The sequence below is a fragment of the Larimichthys crocea genome, chromosome X, assembly GCF_000972845.2.
Source record: "Larimichthys crocea isolate SSNF chromosome X, L_crocea_2.0, whole genome shotgun sequence".
Classification (NCBI taxonomy): Eukaryota; Metazoa; Chordata; class Actinopteri; family Sciaenidae; genus Larimichthys; species Larimichthys crocea.
In genome coordinates this window covers 28,849,972-28,875,909 of record NC_040020.1, presented here as the reverse complement: position 1 = coordinate 28,875,909, position 25,938 = coordinate 28,849,972, and the positions used below count along the sequence as shown (strand labels likewise).

Sequence of the window (25,938 nt, the reverse complement as noted above, 5' to 3'; positions counted from 1 at the left end):
ATCATCAGGAGACGTGGAAATGTAAAGCTGCTACATCTGTCAAACTCCACGTCCAATTTGTAACTTTTCTGTTGTGAATTTATAGCGTCCCAAACCCCAGGCTGATGACATCACTGTGACATCACCATGGTTATTTTCTTTTGACTCCTGCAGAGTCACAGAAAACATTTTCCACGACAGTTTCCACAGGCGGAGTGAGATTATTCATAGCAAATAAACGGTGAAATGGGAAATTGGTGCAATGTTCTTTCAATGCAGCAGCCGTTACCTGTGTTATTATCAAAGAACTGGATGTGCCGGTCCTCCTGAGCTGTGATGGTGATTGGCAGCGTGGGATGACTCAGCACTTTGTTGATCTTGCAGGGAGCTTCTGTGTGGAGGCGGACATGAGAGGGACGACATTCACATTTAAAACCAACAATCTTCAGTCTATCAGGACTCAACGCTCTTTGAGAGAGAAGGTTACACTCACAACGAGATGTTTCTCCGCAGAGGAGTCATTTCATGAAGTCAACAAATCACATTAAAACACCAGAACCAACAGAGAATGTGTCACAGCCTGATCTTAATTTAATTAAAACACATCAATGAGCCACACCGTTGTTCCATCATAACCATCAACACACACATCTCCATATTTTGACTCACATCTCACAAACAACGTTATGCTGCCATGACTCCTCACTACAGCACTAAATGTGAAAATAGTCCCTACCAAATGCACTATTTACTGTTTTTAAAATGAACAGTGTGTAGGATTTAGTGGTATCTAGCGGTGTAGTTGCTAATTGTCGTGTCACCCTCTCCTTTTGCTCATAAAAGAGAACCTACAGTGGCCAGTAAACTAAAGTTTGTGCCTTATGGGCTACTGTAGAAACGTGGTGGTTTAACATGCCGGACTCTGTAGAAGAAAACGAGCGGTGTCTATAGATAATGGTGTCTAAAAAGGGGCTCATTCTAAGGTAATAACAACAAACAATCTTATTTTCAGGTGATCATACACAAATAAAAACATAGCTATGAATATTATATTTCATTTCTGCCAGTAGATCCCCTAAATGTTACACACTGGAGCTTTAAAGGTTTATATCTTTAGAAGGAAGTGAAGTGTATAATAATTTATTATTTATTCTATTATTTTATTTATTTATTTTTTTTTTTATGATTGGTCGGTTGTTTTACCTGGTGGCCCGGCAGACTCCAGCTTTAGGACGAGCTGCTGTGTCTCCATGTTGAAGAGTCCAATGTCACCGGTGGTGAAAGATGTCACCATGTGAGCCGGCTCGCTGCTCACCAGGTCCACAGAGGTCGGCAGCCCCAGCTCTGACACAAGAACAGAGAGCAGAAGCTCATCAGGTGCAAGCTGGCAACGGGTGACCCACAGGAAATGCGATCATACATCTAAATACGTCATGGCAACAACAAACTTACCTCCTTGCTCGTTGAAAACAGCAAGAGATGGTGAGATTTCAGCAGCGTTCCACAGCCGGACCGTCCCATCAGCTGAGCAGGAGAGGAGGCGTCGGTGGGCCGAGCTGTAGACCAGACCCCACACAGAGTCTGTGTGACCGCACAGCGCCCCCCGTAAGACAGAGGGCTCTGCCAGAACCACGACACACAGAGAAGAGTGATGAAACATGAAAGTATCAAAAGTGCAATTTCTGTAAGTCTGTCATTGCTGGGACGTACCATATGAGTCGTAGGGGTCGATGTTGGGATTGGGGGTGTTCCAGCTCTGAATGGTACCGTCCACGCCCCCACTGAAGCACTGCTCCCCGCTGGAGCTCATGGTGACACACAGCACGGCTCCACTACATGAAGGAAGGCGATAGTTTAACATACTGTATCAACCCTTTTATTAGTTATAAACCATTATAACATGCAGATATGTGTCTCTGATGATAAGCACACTCATATTTGATTGATTTGATTTTATAAAGGCCCTAAAATGAGAAGACTTCTTTAAAGGCTTTTAAAGAATTAGATTTAAGTAAAGTGAAGTGCTTAAAAAAATCTGTAATAAGAAGCGTCACATTCATTTGTTTGTAGGATCAAAGATAAACTGTGTGAAGTCAAATTCAGACTTAACTGAAAACATCTTCTAACAGGCAAACTGAATCTCACCTGTGAGCTCTGAAAGTGTAGATGGGCTCGACATCTAAAGCAGCACATCTGCAAGATTAAAGAACAGAGATTGTATTAAAATCAGATCAGATCAGATCAGATATAAAATACCTCTAACATAAACATAAAAAAAATAAAAATCAATGAATATTAAATTTAAATTCTCACTTCTTGGCGGGCGCCGTCTTCTGGAGGTTCCAGAGTTTGACGGTGTGATCCTCCGAGGCCGTGATGAGGACGGGCTCCACCGGGTGGAAGGCCAGACCCCGGACTGAGTCGAAGTGGCTCCGCAGGGTGAACTTTGGGTTCCAGGTCTTCCTGAGAGCGTCTTTGTTATTGGTGATCTGAGGGAGGGAGTGGTCCTGTTTACAAACTATGTGATGATGGTAGAAACTGATCTGTCTCAAAAGCAGTGAGAGGAAATCTGAGATGTTGTTAATGTCAATGAGCAGTGTGGAAGCTCACTAGCATGTGTTGTCTGTTTTACCCGGTGGTTTTCAAGTTTTGGAGTCAAGACCCTCCATAATCAAGTTTGCACCCTAACCCTAACCCCAGTATCAGTTTCCGGCAACCCCAAGAAATAATAGGAGCTTTTTAATGTGATTCACCACTTTTACATCTCAGATCAATTATTTTTAAGTTCTATGTACCTGAAATAGTCGTTATGCTTAAGAGTTTTCAGTGTTTTCTGCCTCAAATCCACTGTAAACTGTCAGACTGCCAGATCGTTATACTCACGTCGTACGCCAGGCTGTCAGCCTCATTAGCGACGGTTAGTCCGGCCAGTTCGCCCAATCCGAGCTCGTTAGAAACCGCCTCGTCCACTCTGCCCAGGATGAATGACTTTCCAGATGATGGCAGAAATGTCATCGCCTCTGTGAAGACAAACCAGTGTGATCAATGCATCAGGACCTCCCTCTATATAAACATTTTTTGCCGTGCTAAAGTGTTTAAATGAGAGGCATATTCTGCAGTAGGTGCAGAAAACATAAATTGACTAGTGAGGTGAGTAAGAAAGGGCCAGTTACCGTCTTCAGTGCGCCCCACTTCGTGCTCATTGAGTCTGGGTACACTGGGGCGGGAGGGGGGCGTCACGGGTGGTTGCATGGAGGGAAGGTCTTCAGCATCCCGCAGGTTAGCCAGCATGTCCTGGAGCTTAGATCGGTTTGGTCCTGAAGGAGGAGGAGCATGAAGGGAGTGAGAGAAGAATAAGGAGAAAACAGAAGACAAAAATCAGAGGAGGAAACAGAAATGTGGATTCAGGAAAAGGCAGGGGAGAACACAGTTAAGAAAAGAAGTTTAGTAGAGATAGCGAGAGAGAGAGATGAAGAACTTGAACAAAGTGAAAGCAAAAGAAGTCATAAGAGGTTATATTGTGAGAAAAAAGAGAGAATTAAATCAGCATGAAGGATGGAAATAAACCAGCAGCCGGATGCAGCAGCAGTGGATCTGCCGAGGTTCGAACAGAAATGATGACGGTAAATAAAGGCTAAGAAACAAAGTGACAGTAAACACAGAAATAAGAAGAATCTCTGCATGAAATGTGAAGAAGCTGGAATGAAAACATTAAGATAGCACTGTTATTATTACTGGATCTTATCACAATCCATCAATTTCAGAAAACTGTATGACTTTGACATTTAAAGCAACATGATGTAACAGTTGTACCTTAAAATAACAGCTTCTGTATCATGGCGATGCTTCACTAACTTATAAAAGGGTGAATGGTGCCTCTGTCATTGGTATGTCTGTTCTCCAGTTTGTGCTCTGGGTTCGATCACCTGTGAGAAGTACTAAGTCACAAACCACACTTTCACTGTTTGGGTGAAACTGGATCATATTTTATGAAGAAAATGTTTTCTGGTTTTCCTTCTGATGTCCTCTTGCTGCTCAGCCTCAACACTGTGATTTACAGTGAGAGACTAAACTGCTGTGATCTGTTTCTCCTGTTAGATAGTTAGTTGTCCTGCTCAAAGCACCAGGGGAGTGTTTGTATTTACACTGGCAGCACAGGAGCTTTGGACCGCCAGGACGAAGAAGTTTTCAGGGGAATGCTGACGGAAAGCAGTTGAGCAGCCTTTACGGACATGGCAGAGCCAAAGAGACTGAAGAGGACGATGACAGAGGAAGCTAAGAAAAGAGCGACTGAGCAAGAAGCCACTGGACAAAAGTAAATATGGGACTGACTTTTAGTTGTTGGTGAGAGCTTGACGTCGAGCTGGGCTTCTTGCTGTTGGACTAGTAAGTAATATTATCTGGCCGCTATGTCTTGTGGCGTTTGTTTGATGTTTGACTGTTAGCAAAGTTGTTGACTCACTAGTTTTTGATCATAAGCAGTGTAATCATAATAAATGCAGCTGTCCATATTTATGACATTGGTATTGCAATCTGAAACTGGGGGTGCTAAATCACAACAAACACCAAATGTTACACAATGTAGCTTTAAAATGTCATTTACTGTTGTGATAAATTGATTTAAACTTGAATGGTTCTATAATGGATTAGTGAAGGATTAGACTTGATATTGCCAACATAAAAAAGAATGTTTAAAGTCAGTGCACTCCTTTGGGAAACATAAAGTAAAGGATAATGAATGAGAACAGAAGAGCAAAATGTAACAGAGACCAAGGTGTTTCTCAAAGAAGACAAAACAGAACAGACACAGGGACACAGATGAGAGGAGAAGAGTCCACAATGGTTCAGTCCAACATCAAGAAACAGGAGGAGACACACTGAGACGAAGCAGAGGCTCAACAGGAAGGTTGATGGATATTACTGTAGGGTTGGTATACAACGTGTACATTCAAATTAGAAAAAAACGCAGCTTTTTTGTGTACCTATATATTCTGTTTAAAACTGATATTTTAGGCTACATTAATGCTATGACTACTATAACATTTGTAAAGTTATATTCTAGTGGCGGCTCCGTAGGGTTGTTTGTGACTCCAGAGCGTTGTCCAAAAGTCAAAACTTACAACATGCTTTTATCTAATGAAATATTCTGCTTCGATACAAAAACAACATTTTCACTGTGATCAAAAAACAGTTTGCTCTTCTGTTTAATGCATTCAAAGAGAGGCAGACCAGTGGTCTAACAGAACCATGAACTACATTAATAAAACCACAATAACTAATAGAATTAGTCATTACAAAACAAAAAAGATTATGTATCTGCATTTCATCATTACTTTATGCCCTTATGGGATTACATGTATTAATCTTGTTTAAGTTATTCAGTGAATCACGTTTGTCTGTTTTTTTTTTAAGGTGATGACAAGATAAAATATGATGACTGGAGCTTCAGCCCTTTCAGACTAAGAGGAGAGAAAACATAAAAACAAAGAGAGTCATAAATAAAAAGAATGAGGAGAGAGAAGGAACTACAGGCCTGGTTCAGGACTTACTCTTTACCCCCTTCTTGCCCTTGCGTTCCTTCCTGTACTGCTCCTTGAGCTGGGCTATCAGTCCCTGGTCCACGTCCCAGGCCAGTTCACCCAGAGGAGACTGCTCTTCCTTCTCTACAGGCCAGCAGTGGGATGGATGAGGGGAGGAGGGGGGGTTTGGGGTGGGGGGGGGTACGAAACCTGTTGTAAGTTTCTAGATGAACTACAGTACATATTCACAAATTTTGACAAACCTACTGAGGCAGACGGGAAAAGGAGGAAGGATATTTAGAGGGAACAACTTGGTTCTGGTTCTTTGTAGTTTTGGCCATGATTTGTTTTAGTGATGGGGCAACAGTTAGTGTTGGAAAGACTCCATTTAACTTTACGAAGGGTCCAGGAGGCATCTCAAACGTAAGAACCGCAGGACTGGACAATGTGAAAATTGATGTCTGAAGTACACTTAAATATGCTTATTTAATATCCTTCAGAGAGGTAAATGAGAAGATCAATCAGCCTCCAGTCTGTGAGTGAAGTATTGAGCCAGAGTCAGGAGGTTGTTAGCCTATCTTAGCATAAAGACTTGAAGCAGGGGGAAACAGCTAACCTGGCTCTGTTCAATTTGAGTCCAAAGCGAGCTTTTGAGGTGTTGGTGGGTGTATTTTTGAAACTAGCTGTTTAACCTGCTTCCAGTCTTTATGCTAAGCTATGCTAACCATAGCAGGACTTCAATGATCATCATCTTTTAATTTCCTTTAATCTAAATCTCTCTGCAGATAAACAGGCCAAAACTACAAAACGGCACTTAATTAAAGAATTAAATTTCCTGCAACCTTCAGCCTTTCTAAAAAAACAAAGCAACCCTACGGTAAGCGTAAAACTATAAATACTATTACTGTACTAATGCTATCAGTGTATTGTGGTAATGAATACCATGTAATGAGTGACGTGTAAGACTGTGAATGAACACGTATGCCGAGTTCTTTGTGAATAATTTTTGTCTCCGCTAAGATCAACAACAAAGAGAAACAAGAGGAACATCAACACAACAGGGTCAAATCTATTCAAAACAAACAAACATGAAACTAATGTGACTTTACTGATGATGAATGAACACAAAACAGGGTTGAGATACAACAAACAAATACATGAAAACAGCTGGGATCCAAATGTAGCTGGAATAAATGGTTGTTCTCTGCAGGTCTTCAAGTGAAATGTTAATGTAGGCGAGCAACACTTGGTCATTCATGCCAAGCACTTGCAGCAGGTTCACACCTGCCACCTACAGACAAAGCGTGGAACAACATCTGTTTCATCTAAAGATATAAGAAATTGGGATGTCACCTCCTTTAGGTTGAAGACAGTAACAGCTGATGTTATCTTGGTGCTTGTTCCACCTACAGTCCAGTATGTGTTTCCAACCTACGTTACAGAAACTACCAGAGATGTATACTTTGACTGGAGTCGACATTAGTCACTGTTTTGATGGCTTGCAACATGACAGAAAATAAATGACTCAAGATTCGACTTGGAAGTCAGCGTCTTGAGCCTTGACTTAATACATGATGATTCAAATGACTTGTCTCTGTTCATTTGATGTTTTCAGTTTTAATACAAATGATTGAAAATGCTGTCAATTGTTGACATTATGTGCAACGTTAGCTGGTAGCTGGTATTAGCCTGATACAATCTATTGTCTCAACTCTGTAGCTAGATGGCATTAGCCTACTCGATAAGATAATTAGATGAGAACTAATACGTACATAAGACCCTAAACTGCATAGTTCTGGCAAACAAAATAAAAAACAAAACAAAAAACAGGAGCCATTACAAAGACAAACCTGCAGCTGTACTGCTCACTGCCTGCAGGTGGCAGTGTCTTTAAACTTATAGCAGCTGTTTCTTTGCCTGTAGGAGGCGAAACTGATATCTGTAGGTGTAGATCTGCTGCTGCTGAAAGTGGCCTAAGTTAACGACTGAACAGCTCCACCTTGTGGAGAATCAAAAGAAGAAGTACTCATCTGTCAGAGTATTATGAAAAAAACAAAACAGAACTGGAGATAGAGATGTTGCTGCTGTCACTTGAGGAACCTTCAGACAGAAAAAAAAATGCCTTTAACTTTTCCTGACAGCTGAAACAGTGATAAAAATAAACTGCAGATGGTTAAGGGCTAGATGAGTAAAGATGTCTCATCACATGCAGAAATCACTGAGGCGGGTCTGCAGGACTGACTGCTGCCACGATAACCGCTGAGACAAAGAAAGGATCTGAACATCACTCTCTGTAGCCCGGGGCGAGCGATGTGTCAGGTCGGGGAGGTGGCGTGGGTTCAAGAAGAAGAGACTTGTTTCATAACGCAGCAACACACAACCAAACACTGTGTTTAACCACATGTTTTCAGCTGCTTGTGAAACAAAAACAGATGACTGAAGAGACTTTTGAAAATAGAAAATCTACAACGAGAAAAGCTACACTTTTCCTCTTTTCAGGCTTTCACGCCTCGACAAACGAGTGCGTGCTGCACTGAGTCAGCACTCCTTTACAACTCTCTGGACTGTGAAGTGTTGAGTCACACAATGTGTGGGGATGCTTTGTCATTGGCCGAATGACACTGAATGTGTTGCTAAGTAACAGAAGAAAAAGGGGGGATTTTGCGGCAGCAGGTCACCATCTAAAAAGTTTATTAAAGACAGGAAAGCTGTCTTGTCTCACCCCACTCTCCACTGTCCTCCCCACTCCTGGACTCAGGTGATCCATCCATCTCATCTGGACTCGCCAAGAAATCAAAACCCTTCAGAGCCTCCTCTGTGTCAGGGTCGTCGCTGAGGTCAGAAGTTGTGGAAGAAGGGGTAGATGACTGCTTCTTCCTTACCATCTATTACAGAAAGGTTAAATGTTACAGAAATTAGGAAGACTGAGGAATAATCTCAGACAGGAAATTATGTCTGGTCAGCTGGCTGCCAGATTACAGGTTACCACAGTCTCCCTGCAGTTTCAGTAGGGTGAGCAGAGGATAGTTATACATGTTATACTATCATCATACAAGTGATTTCATTTGACATATGTGAGGCTTGGAGGCAACACATAAATGTAATGCAGAGTGTGTTAATGTCTTACTGTAGCCAGGTCTAAGATGGTCTTGTCCCTGCCTTCGCTGTCCTCCTCCTCGTCCTCGTCGCTGAATTCTGCTGCAGCGCTCTCTATGAACTTAAAGGCCTCCAACACAGTGGCCGAGTCGGACATGTCGGGTTTACTGGATGGAGAGACGAAAGAATACGGGATGAATATCATGTTGTATTTTCAAAACTGAAAAAATAAAAAACACTTTAAAAGCTAATAAAGAAGGTTTTTGCTGGTTTGTTTTGATAGGATGGAAAAACTATTCATATCTCTGCCAACATCATTTTATTTTCCTCCTTCACAACTGCAGCACCTTTCACCGTGTTTTCACAGGTTCAAAATTATTGTTATAGTTAGGTGATTATACACAAATAAAAGAAGGTTGTAAATATTACATTACATTTTTGCATTTTCTACTTTTTTTTAATATGTCAGTGTAGGTTTTTAATCACATTTTCTATCCTTAGGTTACACAAGGTCATGTGTTGAAGTCTTCGGCAGCAGTAGTTGTTTGGCTTTGCTTGAGACCAGCAAGTGCCAGTCTATCTCAACACTGTGGTGGCCAGGGTCGAAGAGACCTAATGTTGTCTTGATAGCTTGCTGTTGACAGACAACAGTGGCTCCAGATTAGAATGTGCTAATGGCAACACAAACATGGGTAAAAAGATTTCCTTTGACTATTTCTGGGCATATAGTATATAGTAGTATTTGTGGTGTTATCTTGGGGTTTAAAGTCTGATCATCTGCATGAGTTCGGCAGAATGTGAGACCGACTCAGGCACTTGTGATGAGCTTTGAGAGTCTCTCTAATTCTCCTTGGTCAAGTTTCAATAAATATTACAGCATAAGACTGTAGTTATAATGTGAAGCGTGAGCAGCATTTTTCTCTGAGCACAGTGCAAAGCGAGTCATTATCGCTAAAAATGCATACAAACATATGTAATTTGTTAATCTCAGGCATCCTTTTTTTGAAATGCTTAGGGGACGCCTTTATTTTTCAATAGATTTCATAACATATTATAATGAAGCCACCTTTTAACACAGTGTTCCACTCCCACATGATTTACTGCAAGACTGAAGTGTTTGTCTACATCATTAGCATAATGAGTAATACTTCTATTAATTTCTCATAAAAATGAATAAACTAGTGAGAGTCTTGACATGTTAGATAATTATACATGAGAGTAAATGAGATGCAGAGATGTGAAATACTATGGTAAATTTTCAAAAGGTAAAAATGTTGTTAAATCATTAATAAATAAATGATTATTGTGTAATTAAATGTTAACACTTCTGAAAGGCATTGGTGCAGATGATTGAGATTTTATTTTGGAGCCAATGCTGGCAGTATCTTCAAACCCATCTTGTCACTGAGTTCCCATAACATCAATAGATTAAATGTAGCATGAGGACAAAAATCTTTGGTATCTGAGTGGGACTTATTATAGCCCAGTCGACAAATGTTCTGCTCCTTTTAAGGAAAGGTGTAATACCACTTGAACTTTATGCATAGGGTTTTACATTCAGTTTTATTAGAGGATATATGAGATGTGCCAATGCCCTGCAACTGTATACCAGCACCACTTGCATGCTTCTCCAAAAGGAATTTCCATTCCTGGCTGTGACCATGATTAATATCAAGAGTGAGGAGAGAAACCTGTCATTATGAAATGATTAAACTGTTATCAAGCATGTCAGAATCTGTAAATCATTTATTGGAGGTTCGGAAACCAATGAATGTGTTACACAGCGTCTATTTTGGTGCATACTTTGGACTTTACTGTCACACCTTCATGAGCAATAAAGCTGATATTACTAAAATTACGAGACATGTAAAAGGTGTATATAGTGCATGAGGCTAAGTGGATTTTTATTGATAGTGGGACCAATGACATTTCAGATATTTATTACATGTCAGGGCAAGATTTAAAATGTGGAGAAGCTCTGACACTCGATACCATTGACATTTGAGTTCATCTTAGAGAGGGCAAAAGGGAAGTGAAGACTCCATGAACAGATAAGTTAAAGATTCATTTGGAGATGGCAATTTTATTCATACAGCATGTGTGCTGTACATCAAAGGACTAGATATGAATGAATAAATAACACATAAGAATATGAGTACAGTGCAGAAACTTGAATTAAGCGTATCACACAGTAATAAAACCCCAAAACATCTGCACAACCAGGTCATATTAATTATGATTTTATCTTACTTTACATCATACAAAGTAAACTGTAATATCTGTTGTAACATGGTTATCTTTTCTATTTGTAATTTTACTAAAAGTTATTAAAAATTCTGACACCATTGCTTGCTTGTTTTATTGCCTTATTTTGACTGTAAAGTGATGGGACATTGTAAACACAAAAAAAGCTTCATTGCTGCGAGATGCTTGACCTAATCGAGTGGTGGCTGCTGCTGACTGGGCAGCTGCAGTCTCTATAAAAGCTGCAGCTCCAGACTCTGAGGACTCACAGAACATCTCAGGTCAGTGCTCTTTGTGTCTTCATGTTCACCTCATTTTATTTGATTTTATTTGAATTTTGAAATTACTATTTGTCATATTTTTAGGTGTCAGGTAAAGAAAATTTTAATCAAAGATGTTGCTTTGCTGACGCTACTCTGAATAGTTAATTAAGAGAATAATATACAGTGAATCTGTTATTTGATTAGAATACTTTTAAATCCCTGGAGAAGTGATTAAAATGATCTTCTGGTTAATTATAACTGAGGTAACTGTAAAGAAACATTTCAAACAGCGGCAACAGAGGCATTGGAATAACATTTAAAAAAAATAATTATTTAAGATTATAATAATAATAATAATAATAATTAAATGGAAATGGAATAAAATAAATTAAATCAACTAAATAAAAACTTTAATAAATTAAAAAACAAACAAAAAAGAAAACATGAAATGCAAGTAAGTTTAGTATATGATCTCTGTAATATATTTGGTAATATTTAAAGTCATGAAACTTGGGGAAGCAATGAGGGAAGAAATCAAGTGGTCCTTAAACTTAATAATAAAAGTAATAATTCATATAGAGAAAAAAATGTGATTTTAAAAAAATGATTTTGTGTTTCTTTCTTATTGCCTCATGCTGAACGAAGTAGAATGGTATCAAACTTTAAAATTCCAGTATCGTGAAACCTTAGTAAATGGACAGTACTTGTAGAGCAGAGTAATAAAAGCTTATGGAGTGATGAAAATTTGCTAAAATAGGCTAAAGTTCATGTAGTGCGCTAAAATATTTCAAGTCTATTCATCTCAATCTTTTTTTAATAGCATCCTTGGACAACAACTCATCTGTGCTACTGAGTTTGGGTAAACTGAGGTAAGACTGTCTGCAACAACAAAAACTCCATAATATTCAGATACAAAAGTAATTTTAACTACTTTATGCATTTTCAGCCCCAAATAAAGTGCCACCATGAGCACAGACGCAGAAATGCAGCAGTATGGGCCTGCGTCCATTTTCCTACGCAAGCCCGAGAAGGAGAGGATCGAGGCTCAGAACACGCCGTTTGATGCCAAAACAGCTTATTTTGTGGTCGATGCCGATGAGATGTACCTCAAGGGTACACTCATCAAAAAAGAGGGTGGAAAGGCCACAGTTGAGACGCTCTCAGGGAAGGTAGGTCACTGATGAGTGAAACAGTGTGACATCTATTCCCTAACATCTCATTTGAAATACTGAATTTTTTTTTTCTTTACTGTGTTTTCTATTCAGACTGTCACTGTGAAGGAGGATGACATCCATCCCATGAATCCTCCAAAGTATGACAAAATTGAGGACATGGCCATGATGACCCACCTCAACGAGCCCTGTGTGCTGTATAACCTCAAAGAGCGTTTTGCATCATGGATGATCTACGTGAGTATTTAACACTTAACTCAGCTTGGACATGAAAAGGGCTAAGAAATTATCGATTCTGATTATCGGTCAAATTCTTTATTGATTCCTAATTTTCTGTAGGGAAAAAAGTAGGCCTACGCCAGGTTTCAGTGTCAACGCATCTGTTTTATTACAGTCTACTGAGAAACTTTTCACTGCAAGTGTTGTAACCGCACTCACTGATCCATCATTTTCCCTCCCTGTGCAGCGAGAATGAAAATGTTCTGCACAAGCTGGTTGATTAAACTGTCTGTCTGGATGAAATTAAAAAAATATTTGCACAGCATTTGTTTTCATTAAGGTTTCAGACAAAGAAAAAAAACTGCTAATCCTTCCTGCATGGTTTAGTTATTTTAACAGGATATTTACCCTCAGTAACAGACGTGCTGCTCAGTTTAGAAGCAGTGGCACATTTTTTCCACCGTTACATGAAGTTATCGTTTTACAGATAATAATTAGTACTCTCATCATCTTTCTTTGTAAAAATTAAGCCTTGCTTTGGACCGTTTCTTTCTCTCCACCATGACACCTTCTTATTTCAAGTTTCCAGAAGCGTAGACGCATGAATTTTACGTCACGGTTTTGCAATGTCAGAAAAAAAAGTTGGCATCAATAAAAGGAAAAGATAAGCTCTGGGGCATATTATTCTGAATGACTGAACAATTTGAAACCAGTTCTCCATTCCCATCCCAAAACACGATCATACAAATAATATATAAAACAAACTCCTTTACTACACAAAATGCAGTTCAGCTCAAATTGATATATACAGATGTCACAAATAAAAAAATAAAAAAATGAGTCAAGACTCAAATGCAGATGCTGTCATACAAGGCACAAAGGACTGGTTTGACAAATACTAAAAAGATGTGAATCACATCACAGTCATCTTTTGTCAAACCAGCTGAACAGTGGTAGAGGATTTTAAAGCAACATGTTTGACAGCGATCTCCACTGTCAAAATACCAACTGTGGATACATCTTGGAGAATTGGTGTTTATCCCTCTTTAAGAGATCCAGAGGATCTATGCCGATGTTTTTTGACACTTTAAGTTGACTTTTCCTTTTGTCTCTATCTGCATATCAGATGTAGAAGAAAAAGTTTAGACTGAACTTTCTTCTCTTTCCAGACTTATTCTGGTCTCTTCTGTGTCGTCGTGAACCCCTACAAGTGGCTTCCTGTGTATGATGCTCAGGTTGTTGTGGCATACAGAGGCAAGAAGAGAATTGAGGCTCCACCCCATATCTTCTCCATCTCTGATAATGCCTATCAGTTCATGCTCACTGGTAAGATACAAAGACACAAATGACCTAAAATGTGACTGAATTTCAACCATATATGGTATTTTAAGTAAGGATTTGTTCATTTTAGATCGTGAGAACCAGTCTATCCTCATCACGTGAGTAATATACAAATAACTGAATAACATTACAGAATACTGACATGTAGTACGAGTACAAGATATCTCTCTCGTCCCCCAGTGGAGAATCCGGTGCAGGAAAGACCGTCAACACCAAGCGTGTCATCCAGTACTTTGCAACAATTGCAGTTTCTGGTGGCAAGAAAGCAGAGCAACAAAGCGGAAAAATACAGGTAAAAATGGTTGACTTTAGCGACTAAAATCTGACCAGCGGCAGTGTTTAAAATGTCTACTGAAGTAGTGTCATATGACACGGATAAACTACATTTGAGCCAAAAGATGTTGCAAGAACAAAACTTTAAACTCATCTCGAAAAAGTTTTTTTATTTGACGGAGAACTATAATAACTATTCTGATTATCTATGAACTCTCACTGCTCATACATTAGTTTCTATCTGCAGATGTCTCTCTGTTGTTTTTCTGTGACTCACTCTGTATTGAGAGTTTTGTCAGATGCTTTAACTGTGTACCTCTCAATGCATGGAGAGCTGTTTTCTCCACGTTACAGTTGGTAACCATCGTCTCTGTTTCTCACAGCAGTAGATATTATGTTGTTTTACAGTTGTCATGGTAAATATCACGTACTTCAATGCCATCTGTGCACATATGATGTACTGTGATGGGCTGTGATACATGATGTGGTGAGGTAAGAACAGGTTATTGATTTCTCCTGATGTGGGTTTGTTTGAGCTTGTGGGTCCTGACAGTCTCAGATGAAGAAGCTTCTACAAAACACAATTTTAGTTACTAGAGCCCAACATGATATTTAGTGAATTTAGAATTTATAGAATCTAGTACGTAAATTACCGTTCATGCCTCTTCATTAAGGGCTAAATGGAGAAACTCAAGCACGTATGTCAGTCACCGACCTTTATGTCTACAGGGCAGGCCCTTCACTTTTCTGCAGTTCATCTAAAAAAAATGGTCAGAGTCTGTTTAAGGATTCTTTAAGATCTGCAACATATCTTTTCATATGTCTTTATAGGGTTCACTGGAAGATCAAATCATTGCAGCCAACCCTCTGCTGGAAGCTTACGGTAATGCTAAGACTGTGAGGAATGACAACTCCTCTCGTTTTGTAAGTGTTGAAAGGGCAAAAGATAAACGTTTAAATAACTGCATAGCAAGAATCCTGCTAACTTAATTCTAATACGTTTAGGGTAAATTCATCAGGATTCACTTTGGTCCCAGTGGCAAACTGGCCTCAGCTGATATTGAAACATGTAAGTACTTTTTTGAACTTACACTATGATGCTTTTTTTTAGAAAACATTTAAGAGACATTTGTTACCACAGTATGCTGTCATACATGCAATATACTGTTATCTGACCTTAATTTGTTCATCTTAGATCTGCTGGAGAAGTCCCGTGTCACCTTCCAGTTGTCTGCTGAGAGGAGCTACCACATCTTCTATCAGCTGATGACTGGACACAAGCCTGAGCTCCTGGGTATGCCACTACATGATTTTGAAATAAAACCTAAATAATGCCAGTAAAAACAACAAACTATTCTATGTGTTTCTACTGTGCTCTTGTAGAGGCTCTTCTGATCACCACCAACCCCTATGACTACCCAATGATCAGTCAGGGTGAAATTACTGTCAAAAGCATCAATGATGTGGAGGAGTTCATTGCAACAGACGTAAGACAACAGCTTATTTAGGCAGATTATATAGAGTGGACAGTGTTTCACATAGCAATAACCCTGTTTCATTTATATTGCAGACTGCAATTGACATCTTGGGCTTTAGTAGTGAGGAGAAACTGGGTATCTACAAGCTGACTGGAGCTGTGATGCATCATGGCAACATGAAATTCAAGCAGAAGCAGCGTGAGGAACAGGCTGAACCAGATGGCACTGAGGGTAACTAAAATATTAACTAAAATATTTTAATATTATAAATACTACTCAAGTCAATGTGGGCATTTACTACTGCTGCTTTTTAGTAGCCATCAACTACTCCCAAGAAGTAGTCAACTAGTTCATATATCATACCTTTTTCAGCCAATAACATCCGCTTCTTGTCAAAGAAAAAGAAGATTAACTATATTGATACCTCAATAAAGGAATTAAACTAGCACCTCTTTAGCAACCACTCCATGCTGTACTTATTACTCACTGTCTTTCTTTCCATCAGAGTCTGATAAAATCGCCTACCTCATGGGCCTGAACTCAGCCGATATGCTGAAAGCTCTGTGCTACCCAAGAGTCAAGGTCGGAAACGAGATGGTGACCAAAGGTCAGACCGTGCCACAGGTAATGAAAACAAACAGCTGCTTGAAAAAAAATGTATTTACACTTTGATCTGAAAATATTATCCTCAGACACTGGCACAGTAAAATCATTATTTCTAGGTCAACAATGCTGTCAGTGCTCTGTGCAAGTCCGTCTATGAGAAAATGTTCTTGTGGATGGTCATCCGTATCAATGAGATGCTGGACACAAAGCAGCCAAGGCAGTTCTTCATTGGAGTGTTGGACATCGCTGGATTTGAGATTTTCGATGTAAGTTAAACAGAAACACATTCGTAGTGATGATTTATAAACACTGCATGCACAGTGAACTGATGATCTACCTGTGTACTGTAGTTTAACAGCTTGGAGCAGCTCTGCATCAATTTCACCAATGAGAAACTGCAACAGTTCTTCAACCACCACATGTTTGTTCTGGAGCAAGAGGAGTACAAGAAAGAAGGCATTGACTGGGAGTTCATTGACTTCGGTATGGACTTGGCCGCCTGCATTGAGCTTATTGAGAAGGTAAGTAACCACTCTGGTAAACATGATTTCTTGATTCATGTGCAAATGTTTGTTTCTCAAGTTTAGATTTGAACATGAAATGTAAATTCATTTCAGCCAATGGGAATCTTCTCCATTCTTGAAGAGGAGTGCATGTTCCCCAAGGCCTCTGACACTTCTTTCAAGAACAAGCTGCATGATCAGCATCTTGGCAAGACCAAGGCCTTCGAGAAGCCAAAGCCAGGAAAAGGAAAGGCTGAAGCTCACTTCTCCCTGGTTCACTATGCTGGTACTGTGGACTACAATATCACTGGCTGGCTGGACAAGAACAAGGACCCCTTGAATGACTCAGTTGTTCAGCTTTACCAGAAAGCTTCAAACAAACTGCTGGCTATGCTGTATGCAACCCATGCCGGAGCTGATGGTAAGAAGATAATCAGTACATCTGTTAGTTCATGTTACTGAACTAAAAGCAATAACACAGGCAATGATTTGGTGGCATTATTGCGACTTCTTTGGAAAAACAGTAGTGATCTTTGATTTACAAAATCAATTTTCCATTTATTCAGTCCTATTAAAGAAATTCAATTATTCTGCTAAACAGAGGCTTCTGGTGGTGGTGGCAAGAAGGGTGGAAAGAAGAAGGGTGGTTCCTTCCAGACTGTGTCTGCTCTTTTCAGAGTATGTATTGTTTCATATTTTTGAACAACAGTTAAAAAACTAATTTTCAGTTCATCAAGTTGACCTATTATTTTGGTATACTCATCCACAGGAGAACTTGGGAAAGCTGATGACCAACTTGAGGAGCACTCACCCTCATTTTGTCCGCTGCCTGATTCCTAATGAATCAAAGACGCCTGGTAAGAATAATCCACCTTTCTGCACTTTGTGTAACATCATAACAGAGGAAATATTTCATTCAATATGAATTTTCATTGTTCAGCTCTGATGGAGAACTTCCTGGTCATCCACCAGCTGAGATGCAATGGTGTGCTGGAGGGCATTAGAATCTGCAGAAAGGGCTTCCCCAGCAGGATCCTCTACGGTGACTTTAAGCAGAGGTCATTTTCATTTCATGCATAAAAAACTAGAAGGTCGCCCCACAGCTGGCCATTTGTGAGAATGCAGATTGCAGACACTTCTGCAATGGCATCACTTTTCAGACCCAGAAGCTTTGTCCACTAATACTGTATATACTGTCAATGGGTTCACTTGAAGCATTGTGTACGAGTTTGGCAAAGCAAAGAGTTGAAATAAATTAAAAATTCCTTGCAGATACAAAGTATTGAATGCCAGTGTCATCCCCGAGGGACAGTTCATTGACAACAAGAAAGCTTCCGAGAAGTTGCTTGGCTCTATTGATGTGGACCACTCTCAGTACAAGTTTGGACACACAAAGGTTCCTCATAGACAATATCAACATCATCCTGTTGTAACCATGTGTGCTGCTCAAGACTAATTTCCATCACTTGACAACATAGGTGTTCTTCAAAGCTGGTCTGCTGGGTACCCTGGAGGAGATGAGAGATGAGAAACTGGCTGAGCTGGTGACCATGACTCAGGCTCTCTGCAGAGCATATGTCATGAGGAAGGAGTTTGTTAAGATGATGGAGAGGAGGTAGGAATATTGGTCGTACGTTTAAGAGTATGCTGATAACAAGCCGTACTTTGCATCAAATTGGCGAGAAGTAGAAATATTATATTATAATCCTCCCAAGTTCAAGCTAAAGTGTTTTATATTTGTTTCACAGAGAAGCAATCTTTTCAATCCAGTACAACATCCGTTCATTTATGAATGTCAAGAACTGGCCATGGATGAATCTGTACTTCAAGATCAAGCCTCTTTTGAAGAGTGCCGAGACTGAGAAAGAGCTGGCTCAGATGAAAGAGAACTACGGCAAGATGCAATCTGACCTGGCTGCTGCCCTGGCCAAAAAGAAGGAACTGGAGGAGAAAATGGTTTCTGTGCTGCAGGAAAAGAATGACCTGCAACTCCAAGTGGCTGCAGTAAGTAGGAAACACAAGGAAGTGATATTATCTCATATACACTTCACCAACACTGTTGCTCAAATATGAAAAACAGGCCACACTAACTTTCACAGTTTTCTAACCCTTATGCATATTCAAATCTTTAACAAAGAAAATCAACTTAATATATGTTCAAAATATTCTATAGGAATCTGAGCATCTTGGTGATGCTGAGGAAAGATGTGAAGGGCTCATTAAAAGCAAGATCCAGCTCGAGGCTAAACTCAAAGAGACAACTGAGAGACTGGAGGATGAAGAGGAAATCAATGCTGAGCTGACAGCTAAGAAGAGGAAGCTGGAGGATGAATGCTCTGAGCTGAAGAAAGACATTGATGACTTGGAGCTCACCTTGGCTAAAGTAGAGAAGGAGAAACATGCCACCGAAAACAAGGTACACATTACATAAAATTATTCTAAAAATGTATAGCTATTAAATTATATAAAAAAATCTGTACTGATCTTTTTTCTTCCAGGTGAAAAACCTGACAGAAGAAATGGCATCTCAAGATGAGGCCATTGCCAAGTTGACCAAGGAGAAGAAGGCCCTCCAAGAAGCCCACCAGCAAACACTTGATGATCTCCAGGCAGAGGAAGATAAAGTCAACACTCTGACCAAGGCCAAGACAAAGCTGGAACAGCAAGTGGACGATGTAAGAAAACAATTGTTTTTGTGTTAGCTTGTGTTTCAAAGTTGACACTTCTTTATACAAATATATACTGTTAAATATATATTATAGAAGATCACATTTTGATTGACATCTCCCTCAGGATATACTGCTGTGGAGAGGGGCAGCAGAAAAACATATTTTAGGCAATATCAGTTGATGTGTAGGCTATATTTTGAATATTTTCACTGCTTTATTTTTCCATCAGAGAGCCTTTTCCGGTGGAGAAACAAAGCCATCCATCTATCTAGCCACCAGACACCTTTCACAAAAACTCAAATTATATTCCATGTCTATCACTGCATTCATTTACAGAGAGTAACATTAGTTTGGAATAGCACACATAGACCAATAACCACCACTCCTGTTCTGCAAGATAGCATTTCTGTTAGGAGTCTGATCGGTTTGAAGAGAGCAACATAGGTTAATGGCTTCAGTTCCCTGTTTAGTTGCTTCAGATTCAAACAACCAGGTGTAGCAGGAGTAGAGAGGTTTTGTTCCACAACAACTAACATGAATTTTTTTCATGATTGGTTAGTGGAATTAATTGCATAAATGTCCCAATACTTTTTAGATGCTTACCATTATGTATGCCCTAAATTACATACTTAGGTAATTTAGGTATGGTATTGGATTTGGATTTTCAGTGGCTTTAAAAGCTTGACTTTTGGAATTATTGCTCTGTTCTTTTAAATGTCTCAAATCAACAACCATTAACTGTCATGCGATAGCTCGAAGGATCATTGGAGCAAGAAAAGAAGCTCCGCATGGACCTTGAGAGAGCAAAGAGGAAGCTTGAGGGAGATTTGAAACTGGCCCAGGAATCCTTAATGGACCTAGAGAATGACAAACAGCAATCCGAGGAGAAAATCAAGAAGTAAGTAATATTTATTTCTTTTTCTCACACATAAACACTTAAACTGTGACAGTGAATGCCTTCTTCCTCATCAAGGAAAGACTTTGAGATCAGCCAGCTTCTCAGCAAGATTGAAGATGAACAGTCTCTTGGTGCTCAGCTTCAGAAGAAGATCAAGGAGCTACAGGTGACATATTCAACGTACATACATTATCGGACTCAGTAAATCTTACAAAACAGTAAATTCCAATTAATAAAGCTTCTATCATCAAATCTAGGCTCGTATTGAGGAGCTGGAAGAAGAGATTGAGTCTGAGAGGACTGCTCGTTCTAAGGTTGAGAAGCAGAGGGCTGACCTCTCCAGGGAGCTTGAAGAAATCAGTGAGAGGCTTGAGGAAGCTGGTGGAGCAACAGCTGCTCAGATCGAGATGAACAAGAAGCGTGAGGCTGAGTTCCAGAAGCTGCGTCGTGATCTTGAAGAGTCTACGCTCCTGCATGAAGCCACCGCAGCAGCCCTCCGCAAGAAGCAGGCTGACAGTGTTGCAGAGCTGGGAGAGCACATTGACAACCTTCAGCGTGTCAAGCAGAAGCTGGAGAAGGAGAAGAGCGAGTACAAGATGGAGATTGATGACATCTCCAGCAACATGGAAGCTGTTGCTAAGGCAAAGGTGAGTGATTTGAAGTGAAGGTTTTAGTCGTAGCAACAAAAAGAACCTTTTGAAAAGAAGTAAGTGCTGCTCAAATACATGTGTCTTCTAATATGACATATTTACTTTGAAAGGGCAACTTGGAGAAAATGTGCAGAACGCTTGAGGACCAGTTGAGTGAACTTAAAGCCAAAAATGACGAGAATGTCCGCCAGCTGAATGACGTTAATGGACAGAAAGCCAGACTGCAGACAGAGAATGGTGAGTCACCTGTACGGAAAAACACTTTATGGATGGGTTCATACTTTATCTAACCAAGTCACTCATACATTGTCATTTAGGTGAGTTTTCCAGACAGATTGAAGAGAAGGAAGCACTTGTTTCCCAGCTAACAAGGGGTAAGCAGGCCTTCACTCAGCAGATTGAGGAGCTGAAGAGACTCATTGAAGAGGAAGTCAAGGTATTAAAAGTTATCAAGAAAGTTTTATGGTACCCTAAGTTGCAATGTATGATATGTAGTTCAATAAATGAGGACTCGTGTCATTCTCAAAAGGCCAAGAACGCCCTGGCTCATGCTGTTCAGTCAGCCCGTCATGACTGTGACCTGCTCAGAGAGCAGTTTGAGGAGGAGCAGGAGGCCAAGGCTGAGTTGCAGCGAGGAATGTCCAAGGCCAACAGTGAAGTGGCTCAGTGGAGGTCCAAGTATGAGACTGATGCCATTCAGAGGACTGAGGAGCTGGAGGAGGCAAAGTATATTAACCTTTCTACTGTTTGATACATCGTCATGTAACTAAATGAGCATGCAAAAATAAATCCTTGCCTGCTCACTACAGGAAAAAGCTTGCCCAGCGCCTGCAGGAAGCTGAGGACTCGATTGAGGCTGTAAACTCAAAGTGTGCTTCTTTGGAGAAGACCAAGCAGAGGCTGCAGGGTGAGGTGGAGGACCTCATGATTGATGTGGAGAGAGCTAATGCCTTGGCTGCTAACCTCGACAAGAAGCAGAGGAACTTTGATAAGGTACATAAATGTTAATGTAAGAAAACAAAAACAATATATTCAAATGTAAATATAATATATAATATATTTAATTCCAGGTCTTGGCAGAGTGGAAGCAGAAGTATGAGGAGGGCCAGTCTGAGCTGGAAGGAGCTCAGAAGGAGGCTCGCACTCTCAGCACTGAACTGTTCAAATTGAAGAACTCTTACGAGGAGGCTCTGGATCAGCTGGAGACCATGAAGAGAGAGAACAAGAATCTTCAGCGTATGTGAACTTATTTAGATAAATTAATACTAACTATAATTACTTAAAATTGTAAAAACTTGTTTGGTTTTATGTTCTGCTTCCTGCAGAGGAAATCTCAGACCTGTCTGAACAGATTGGGGAGACTGGGAAGAGCATCCACGAGCTGGAGAAAGCCAAGAAGACTGTGGAGACTGAGAAAGCTGAAATTCAGACAGCACTGGAGGAAGCTGAGGTATGCAGCAACATCAGAATCAAAATCATCCAGTCAGTTCTTGAGTTGGACTAACAAAAAAACTTTCTACTCAATGAGGCAATGTTTACAAAAGTTCAACCTTCAAGCTGTATCTTCTCCGTAATTTGACAGAAAGTCCAATTTGAATAAAATTGAAACACCTTATCGAATAGACCATGAGTCGATGTATAGTAAGATGCTGGAACAAGCGTTGATGTTTGGTACAACAAGCATATCTTTCCTTTGTTATTTCATTGTACACAAAGCAAAAGATGGAAAAAAATTGTGGAAATTCAGATATTTTTTTGCGTTCACAATAAAAATGGACAGACTATGATGGAAATTTGTCTGAACATGGAGCACCAGTGGGCTAATCAAACTTATTGTATTGTGACAAAGACACAAGCTTCAAAATTAGTTTCTGTTGGCAGATTGATATTCCATTTAAAATAAATATTATATCCTGTATTAATAAATCTACATTTTCTGAGAAGAAATGTAGTGAAACAGGCTGATGAAAAAGATATCTGTTAGTATTTAGCTTCTCTCACATCACTTCCAATGTTTAGAGGAAATCTTGAGTAACTTTTTAAAATTAAATTTATACCCAGGGTACACTGGAGCACGAGGAGGCCAAGATTCTCCGTGTTCAGCTTGAGCTCAACCAGATCAAAGGTGAGGTTGATAGGAAGCTGGCAGAGAAGGATGAGGAGATGGAGCAGATCAAGAGAAACAGCCAGAGAGTGATTGACTCCATGCAGAGCACTCTGGACTCTGAGGTCAGGAGCAGGAATGATGCCATGAGAATCAAAAAGAAGATGGAGGGAGACCTGAATGAGATGGAGATCCAGCTGGGTCATGCCAACAGGCAGGCTGCAGAGGTCCAGAAACAACTGAGGAATGTCCAGGGACAACTCAAGGTAAGTCTTATTATTATTTATCAATCAAAAAGAGTACAGATGGTTTATCGTTTTGTTTTCTTTCGTTGTCAGGATGCTCAACTGCACCTTGATGAAGCTCTCAGAGGACAGGATGACATGAAGGAGCAGGTCGCCATGGTGGAGCGCAGAAATGGTCTGATGCTGGCTGAAATTGAGGAGCTGAGAGTCGCTCTGGAGCAGACAGAGAAAGGACGCAAAGTGGCTGAGCAGGAGTTGGTTGATGCCAGCGAGCGTGTCGGACTGCTTCACTCTCAGGTGTGTTGTTTGTTAAGATACAGTATGTCCACCATATATGAGACATCAAAATGTCAAATCTTTGTTTTTTTTCAAATGCCACCTTTCAGAACACCAGCCTCCTGAACACCAAGAAGAAGGTGGAGACTGACCTTGTTCAGGTTCAGGGTGAAGTGGATGATGCTGTTCAGGAAGCGAGAAATGCTGAGGAGAAAGCCAAAAAGGCTATCACTGATGTGAGTTTATATCTCAAAAACTGCTTCATGCACTTTTCTTGAATGTGTTCAATAACAGGTAGTTTTTTTTTTTTTAATTTGCATTAAAGCGTGTTTATGATTCCAGGCTGCTATGATGTCTGAGGAGCTGAAGAAGGAGCAGGACACCAGTTCTCACCTGGAGAGAATGAAGAAAAACCTAGAGGTCACAGTCAAGGACCTGCAGCACCGTCTGGACGAGGCTGAGAACCTTGCCATGAAGGGTGGCAAGAAGCAGCTCCAGAAACTGGAGTCCAGGGTACACACTATATATAAAAACGCACAATACTTTCCAATAAAATGTTTTGTGCGTAATACTGATGTATTACTTATCATCACATTTCAGGTGCGTGAGCTGGAAGCTGAAGTTGAAGCCGAGCAAAGACGTGGAGCTGATGCTGTTAAAGGAGTCCGTAAATATGAAAGAAAAGTCAAGGAGCTGACGTACCAGGTAACTCCTACTAAAAAAACCCTAACTTTTGAGTGAATGAAGATTGAACAAATACTACATTAGTTATCAAAAGGATATTTGCTCTGTGAAGATAAACTGGACTCATTTCTTTTGGTTTGAGATGCTGTGTTCTAGTGCATTTAGTGGCAGTGATTTATATAACCTTTAATTCTCAGTCTCTTACTGTAAAACCCTGTATGTGTATAGACTGAAGAGGACAAGAAGAATGTGAACAGACTCCAGGACCTGGTGGACAAGCTGCAGCTCAAAGTCAAGGCTTACAAGAGACAGGCTGAGGAGGCTGTAAGTAATACATAATCTAACACATCATTTACAGTTGATTTAAACTATTTTAACTAAGCCACCCTAAACCCCAAACACTACACAGGAGGAGCAGGCCAACACCCACATGTCCAAACTGAGAAAGGTCCAGCATGAGCTGGAGGAAGCTCAGGAGCGTGCTGACATTGCAGAATCTCAGGTCAACAAACTGAGAGCCAAGAGCCGGGATGCTGGAAAGGTATCTTTGTTGTTTACATGTTCACAAGAGCAACTGTGCTGCAATAGAAGTCGGTAGATGATGTTTAAAGTTTAATCAATACAACATCTTATAGAGTGATCATTTCATATTTGGATTTCGACATGAAACGACAAACTGACTTACTTGTTGTGAAATTTTGTGATGCTAATTATTTTTTCGATCTTTTTTTTTTTTTTAGTCTGACTCTGCTGAGTAAGCGTCTTCATCCAGATGAGGCTTTTTCAACAGAGTAAAATACGAACCAGTGCTCATGGGCTCTTTTCAATAAAGATGATTATTTTCATCACAATCCTGAATCCTATTATTTCCTTTCTGATGACTCATTTATTTGGTTTACCAAAGAAAGTCATACAAAACAAAAAAAAATAATTAACAGGGATGTGTTTTTGTAATCAGTGAGGTCTGACTCCAGATTCTCCACACTAACTCTTGTCTCATTTGTGGTCTGTCAATTCATCACATTTAGTGTCTCATATCGCTGTTGTCCAAACAACTACAGTATAGCTGTGCATCAGTCACTGGCAGAGCAGTCTGCAAATCCCACCTAACCTGGCAAATACGACCGTACAACAACAGACCAGAGATAACACTGCCCAAAATCACATGGCTTTGCAAGCTCGTAACTGTGCAAGCAGATCTCTGACAAGTGTGTTTTGTAAACTCAGCGACAGAACAACAAAAAGAATGGCAATATGAGTGCAAACACATCCACAAAAGTATCAAAATAAAGATTTGCCCTTTCAAAACTCACATTTCAACATTTTAGGACCCTCTCCCCCCCAACATGCAGTGGGCATCAGTTTTCACATCAACATTTACAAGATTTCACACCTGGAAAACAAACAAATTCACCGGAGAACAAAAACAAATGTGTTGGAGAAATGCAGTTGTGAAGAAGCAAAACTCAAGGACAAAAAACATGTTTGTCAACCTAGCAAAAAACCCATCTAAAGATTATGCAACCTTTAAGACTTAGTTTCAATCCTGTGAAAAATGATTCATCCACGAAGGAGAAGAGGTGCGCGTGGTGGCGAAAGCACTTGTTAATGATATTAACAAGTAATGTCTCTGAACATACAGTTCCTTCTCCTCCAACATGAATGTTTGTAACTAGCAGTTACACTCTGCCTTTTTTGGAGAATAAATATAAAGAATGC

General features: G+C 40.0%; 2 protein-coding genes across 9 annotated transcripts in view; one reads left to right on the top strand and one right to left on the bottom strand.

Annotated features, from left to right (window-relative positions):
• strn (striatin, calmodulin binding protein) overlaps positions 1–25,938 on the bottom strand; it is a 69,437-nt gene that overhangs the window by 6,067 nt on the left and 37,432 nt on the right. The window contains exons 7-17 of one of the 2 annotated variants that reach the window (XM_027283705.1): positions 8,626–8,761; positions 8,221–8,383; positions 5,529–5,642; positions 3,153–3,296; positions 2,863–2,999; positions 2,293–2,468; positions 2,125–2,172; positions 1,690–1,811; positions 1,432–1,599; positions 1,183–1,323; positions 269–370 (exon numbers count right to left, since the gene is read on the bottom strand). In XM_027283705.1, the coding sequence (XP_027139506.1) occupies positions 269–370; positions 1,183–1,323; positions 1,432–1,599; positions 1,690–1,811; positions 2,125–2,172; positions 2,293–2,468; positions 2,863–2,999; positions 3,153–3,296; positions 5,529–5,642; positions 8,221–8,383; positions 8,626–8,761 (1,451 nt within the window). The remainder of the gene's footprint in view (positions 1–268; positions 371–1,182; positions 1,324–1,431; positions 1,600–1,689; positions 1,812–2,124; positions 2,173–2,292; positions 2,469–2,862; positions 3,000–3,152; positions 3,297–5,528; positions 5,643–8,220; positions 8,384–8,625; positions 8,762–25,938) is intronic. The other variant, XM_027283706.1, reaches the window with a different exon arrangement.
• Positions 11,867–25,931, top strand: LOC104927322 (myosin heavy chain, fast skeletal muscle-like). 7 transcript variants are annotated; one of them, XM_027283700.1, is made up of 39 exons: positions 11,867–12,270; positions 12,367–12,510; positions 13,662–13,818; positions 13,904–13,931; positions 14,014–14,125; positions 14,938–15,030; positions 15,112–15,175; positions 15,302–15,400; positions 15,490–15,593; positions 15,677–15,815; positions 16,090–16,208; positions 16,307–16,456; positions 16,541–16,711; positions 16,808–17,114; positions 17,295–17,371; positions 17,463–17,550; positions 17,634–17,751; positions 17,966–18,089; positions 18,172–18,308; positions 18,442–18,697; positions 18,867–19,109; positions 19,192–19,368; positions 20,115–20,260; positions 20,336–20,426; positions 20,518–20,907; positions 21,021–21,147; positions 21,228–21,346; positions 21,440–21,636; positions 21,720–21,903; positions 21,981–22,146; positions 22,236–22,360; positions 22,972–23,280; positions 23,353–23,556; positions 23,646–23,771; positions 23,878–24,048; positions 24,136–24,240; positions 24,448–24,543; positions 24,629–24,760; positions 24,960–25,931. In XM_027283700.1, exons 1-39 carry the CDS (start codon positions 12,067–12,069, stop codon positions 24,975–24,977), a joined length of 5,817 nt encoding a protein of 1,938 aa, XP_027139501.1. In that variant the 5' UTR covers positions 11,867–12,066; the 3' UTR covers positions 24,978–25,931. The 7 variants fall into 7 exon arrangements, with proteins under 7 accessions (XP_027139501.1, XP_027139500.1, XP_027139499.1 ...); XM_027283699.1 differs by having other exon boundaries at positions 14,014–14,134; XM_027283698.1 differs by having other exon boundaries at positions 14,014–14,098; positions 24,629–25,931.

What these genes read in the sequence shown, in the direction of transcription:
- LOC104927322 (XM_027283694.1), top strand. Translation starts at nt 12,067, where the DNA reads ATGAGCACAGACGCAGAAATGCAGCAGTATGGGCCTGCGTCCATTTTC. An exon ending in CTGTGTCTGCTCTTTTCAGA is followed by an intron (nt 17,372 to 17,462) that starts GTATGTATTGTT and finishes ACTCATCCACAG; the next exon opens with GAGAACTTGGGAAAGCTGAT. An exon ending in TCATTGAAGAGGAAGTCAAG is followed by an intron (nt 21,347 to 21,439) that starts GTATTAAAAGTT and finishes CATTCTCAAAAG; the next exon opens with GCCAAGAACGCCCTGGCTCA.